Consider the following 4,957-nt stretch of genomic DNA (forward strand, 5'->3'; position numbering starts at 1 on the left):
TTTCCTCATTTCATCATGATGTCTAGCTGAGTTTTCTTGTATCTCATTCAGTTTCCTTAGAATTATCACTCGAAATTCCTTGTCAGTCATTTCAAGGGCTTCTTGTTCTATAGCATCTAGAGCTTGAGATTTATTATCTTTTGGTGGTGTACTTTCTTGATTTTTCGTATTTCTGGTATCTTTTCTTTGATGTCTGTTCATTGTGGCAGGGGGTTTCACAGTCCACAGATCAGATGAAATGAGCAGATTATCTTCTGTTCCACTGGGCAGTCTAATGAACAGAGGAGGCAGACTCAGAGGAGAATTGGGGGCAGCGCGCGGAGTCCCCGGTCCGAGTGCGGCCGCCGCCCGTCAGCTCCAGCTCGGCTCCTAGCCTTTTATTTTTTCAGAGATTTATCCATCTTTTCTTGCTCTTGGAAATGCACAGTGCACTCTTACAGCTTAGCTCCTCCACCGAGCCGCTCCCCTCGCAGGTCTCCTCCTTTGGCAGCCGCCACCGCCACCACTGCCGCAGCTTCATCGCCCCACACTCCAGTGCGAACAGGGACCGAGCAGGCTCTGGTGTGCCCGCCAGCCCCGCCGCGTCTGGGAGACTTGCCGCAATGCAGTTATGTTTGAAAACAGCATAAAATGTTTAAAAAGTCACTAAAGTGCATGTGTATAGAAAAGAAAATCTGTGAGAGGATCAATGAGAAATTTGACAGAAGTCCTTTTTGCAGTCTTTTCATTCTATTCCTTTCTGTACTGTTTGAATTTCTCATGACAAACACGTATAATTTTTAAAAATGTAGCGGATCTCTTGTTACTGATATGGAAAGATAGCCTCAAGAGTACATGAAATGAAAAATGCAGGTTATAAGAGAATTTATATATCCTGGTTTCATTTGTGTAAAAAAATCATATACAGTCATCCCTGGGTATGTGTGGGGGATTGGTTCCAGAACTTCACTTGGATACCAAAATCCGAGGATGCTCAAGTCCCCAATATAAAATGGCATAGTATTTACATATAACCTATGCACATCTTCTAGTATACTTTAAATCATCTCTAAATTACTTATAATGCTAACACAATGTAAATGGTATGTAAATAGTTGTTATACTGTTTAGGGAATAATGACAAGAAAAAAAAGGCTGTACCTGTTCAGTACAGACACAATTTTTAAAAAAATTTTTTGATCCATGGTTGAATCCACAGATGTGGAACCCATGAATACAAAGTGTCAACCGTATTTTTATAGCTGTATTTAAATTATCAGAAAGAAATGTACCTAATCAATAAGCAATACAGAATTTTCTACTTCACATATTCATATGTTGTTTGATCTTTTAAAATAAAACTATTACTTTTATAATAAAAAAAGATTTCATTTTGGGTAAAAAATAACTGGAAAACTAAAGAAGGGAGAGTATTATGAACCACTCTAGCTCTAAACCAGTGCCAGAACTATGTTAGCTTGCCAGACGACAAATGGAATCAACTTGAATCCAGATGTACACTGAGTAAACTTCTGGTAAAATTACTAATAATTCAAGGGAGAAAAACTGTATAAAACGTTGTAAGAAAAATGGTCTCTGGATGATACTAAGGGGGGTAGGCAAAATACAGCCTTATATAATAAAGTTTAAGAACTGAAATTTTTTGATATTATACAACTAGTGATATCTAAATTTAGCAAGGTATTATTTACAGAAAATTGGAGCATCAAAGGAGAAGATGGAGTCTCAACACGCATCTTACCAGAGGTTATATTAATATTTCCTGCTTCGATTCCTGCTTTAAGTCCTTCTTTTCCCAAAATCCCAGACTCTCCTTTGGCCAGACGCTCCCTCTCCTTCTCTTCCAAACTTCCATAGTAGATGTGTGGTTTCTTCACGACAGGAGCAACTAAGTCATCAGGTGCTTTACTTTTGGTTGCCTGCTAAATCAAAGACCTAGATTAATCTAAGGTTTCACCTTAGTAATTTACCGGGTTTCCCCAAAGGATGCAGCTCATCCTGAACTTCAATCCTATTTCCTTCCCAAACGAAAGGACAAGTTGGATACCAGTTAAGATGTTTCTCACTGATTTGCGTGCTGGGGGTGGGAGGAGGGTGTTTCAGTCCCTCAATCGCTTAAGTTTGGCAGATAGGAAGAAGATGATAAAGCTAGTGAATTTTTCTATCAAAAGTTTGCTTTGGGGCCGGCCCCGTGGCTCACTCAGGAGAGTGCGGCCCTGGTAGCACGGAGGCCGCGGGTTCGGATCCTATATAGGGATGGCCGGTGCACTCACTGGCTGAGCATGGTGCAGACAACACCGTGCTGAGGGTTGCGATCCCCTTACCGGTCCAAAAAAAAAAAAAAGTTTGCTTTGGAACATGTTTACTTCATTCTGTTGGAAGTGCAATCTCTTCTTGGGTTTTATGATACTTCCAGGGTAACTGCTCATCCCTGGGGAAATAGCAAAGATAACTGAAATAATCAAGGCGGTGCTAAGTAGGAACAAGTTACAACGTTACTGGTCTGTCCATTTCAAACGTCTTCTGACCTGAGGCAGTAGATTAGGAGTTAACGGAAGGGAAGCCTCATTACAATTCTGAAATCTGACAAAAGACATAAATCTTGACTAATCTAAGACACTTCCCCATTCTAGAGTACCGTTTTTGGACCGGTCAGAAGATGTGTTTACCACTCGGGGCTGCAGTGAGAGAGGTGAAAATGAGCTACAGCATTTGAAAGCGCTTAGGGATCAAGAAAACGGTGCTCGGCTCTCCGGGACACGACTGAGTCCCGCAGCCCTCCCCCTCAGCCGTCCGCCGCCTTAGCCCGTTTCCTAACGGCCCCTTCCCGCAGGGACCCCCCACCCCCTCCGCGCTCCCTGCAGTGAGCTGAGATCCCGAGCTCTGTACCGTGGAGGAGGTTCGAGAGGAAGCCATGCTGGGCACCGGAGCCAAAAAGGGCCAGCGAAAGCGGTAATCTACGTTTCAGACAGCCCACCGCGCGCCCAGCAAAGCGGAACTACGTCACCGACCGGAAGTGGGCAGAGAGCCGACGCCGCGCCCCGGGCGGCGCGGAGCACGATGGGAGTCGTAGTAGGAAAGGTTCTGGTTGTGTCGAGGAGCATGACACGTAGATCCTCCAAGAACAGCTCACAGAAGACGAGGTTCTGCGGGCAGGGGCTCAGAGCAGTCTGGGAAGTGTAGTCCAGTTGGCTTCGTAGTAGCTTCGTGGTGGGAGCCGAGGTCCCGGGGAAGGGGCTGAGCGGGCTGGAAGAGAGGTAGGTGCGAGTCGCGCGGCTCGGGGCTGAACTCGAGGCCTTACGGGGCCTGCCGTCCCTCCCGTGCCTAAGGGAGGCCTCACGTCGTCCAGGAGCTGAGGGCCATGTTGCCACGGAAACCCTCGCCCGGGATCCAGGAGTGCCTCCTGTAGCTGGGGGAGGAGGGCTGTTCTCCTTCGCGGTGGGGAAGTCCTCCCAGGGGCTCCCCTCTGAGCTGGATGAATTTGCAGTAAATTTGGACAGCGGCGAGAGATTAAGCTCCAAGAGCTTTCTAGCGCCAAAGTGAAAGATCTGGCGGAGGAGCTACGGCCTGATTTTGTTAATTTGGTTTTGTTGTCTCTAGTCGGGTCTTTGTTTCAGATTGAGAGATTATGAATGGGAAGGCGTCAGGTAAACTGTACCTAAGCAACCCTCTGCATTGCCCTATGCACCTCTAGTTGCTGGGACCATCAGAAAAGAACGAGACGAGGTTTTTACTCCCCATGCGGGGGGTGGGAGATTCTCAAAATATTGGTGTTTCCGGAGCTGGACGGACCCTCACCACACCCCCGCAGCACAATTACAGTAATATAGGTGTTATTTATTGAGCGTTTACAAAATGCCAAGTTATGTTCCAGGAGCTTACTCTGCATATGTCTTCCAGTTCATACGACAACAGAGTATAAACACGAATGAGGAAACTAAGGCCTTACAGAGAGATGAGAGATGAAGGTAATGGTCCAAGATCAATGTCTTAGTGAGATTAGAACCTCTGCCCTTTCGTCTTCGGAACCAGCACTTTTAACCATTACTCATTTCTATTGACCAGCTTTTCAGTTTGCAGAAGAGTTAAGAAAATGTATAACGGTTTTTCCCCCTTTTAAGTATTCCTTTCTTCCCCTCTTTGGAACTTTGGCTTCCTCTACCTGTCTACACTGGAGTCTGGTAGAAGATAGTGTCTGATTTAGTACAAAGCAATTTGAAATTTAATGTGCGGGCGTTTGTGTTGATAATATCTCGTGTATCTGTCTCAAGCTTCATGGGAAAAAGAAATGTTTCTTTGCATACTTCACAGCACCCAGTTTCATCACAGATATGCGGGTACTTCAAAAAGTTCGTGGAAAAATAGAATTAAAAGATAATAGGAATCTTTCCTTGAACTTTTTGAAGTACCCTCAAATATGTAATAATGATTTATATATGTACATACTTTATTTATTTATTTATTTTTAAAAGATGACCGGTAAGGGGATCTTAACCCTTGACGTGGTGTTAGCAGCACCATGCTCTCCCAAGTGAGCCATGGGCCGGCCCTATATACATACTTTAAAAGAGCTTTCACTTACATAATTCTTATTTAATCCTCATCATATTGACCTTTGTATAATTTTTATAGAACATCATCATTAACCAAACTGAACAACTTGCTTTGACTTCTTTTGTAAGATAGGGATCATTTTAGGGCTGGCCCATGGCTCACTTGGTAGAGTGTGGTGCTGATAACACGAAGGCCGCAGGTTCGAATCCCTGTATAGGGATGGCCAGTTAGCTCCCTTGGGAGAGCGTGGTGCTGACAACACCAAGTCAAGGGTTAAGATCCCCTTACCGGTCATCTTTTTTTTTTTTTTCCTTTTTGTCTTTTTTCGTGACCGGCAACAGATTGCAACCCTCAGTGTCGCGCCCGTACCAGACCGGGACCGGCAATGGGATCGCAACCCTCG

At 44.8% G+C, this 4,957-nt stretch overlaps 2 protein-coding genes across 3 annotated transcripts in view; one reads left to right on the top strand and one right to left on the bottom strand.

The window, feature by feature from the left end:
* Positions 1-3,104, bottom strand: part of PRPF4 (pre-mRNA processing factor 4) — a 20,263-nt gene extending 17,159 nt beyond the window's left edge. The window contains exons 1-2 of the mRNA XM_008568755.1: positions 3,012-3,104; positions 1,742-1,919 (exon numbers count right to left, since the gene is read on the bottom strand). Coding sequence (XP_008566977.1) covers positions 1,742-1,919; positions 3,012-3,104 — 271 coding nt within the window. The remainder of the gene's footprint in view (positions 1-1,741; positions 1,920-3,011) is intronic.
* CDC26 (cell division cycle 26) overlaps positions 3,076-4,957 on the top strand; it is a 7,691-nt gene continuing 5,809 nt past the window's right edge. Inside the window, exon 1 of one of the 2 annotated variants that reach the window (XM_008568749.1) lies at positions 3,076-3,257. The gene's annotated coding sequence lies outside the window, so the exon portion shown is untranslated. The remainder of the gene's footprint in view (positions 3,258-4,957) is intronic. The other variant, XM_008568748.1, reaches the window with a different exon arrangement.

This window comes from Galeopterus variegatus, unplaced genomic scaffold, assembly GCF_000696425.1.
Source record: "Galeopterus variegatus unplaced genomic scaffold, G_variegatus-3.0.2 Scaffold437, whole genome shotgun sequence".
In the NCBI taxonomy this organism is placed as follows: domain Eukaryota; kingdom Metazoa; phylum Chordata; class Mammalia; order Dermoptera; family Cynocephalidae; genus Galeopterus; species Galeopterus variegatus.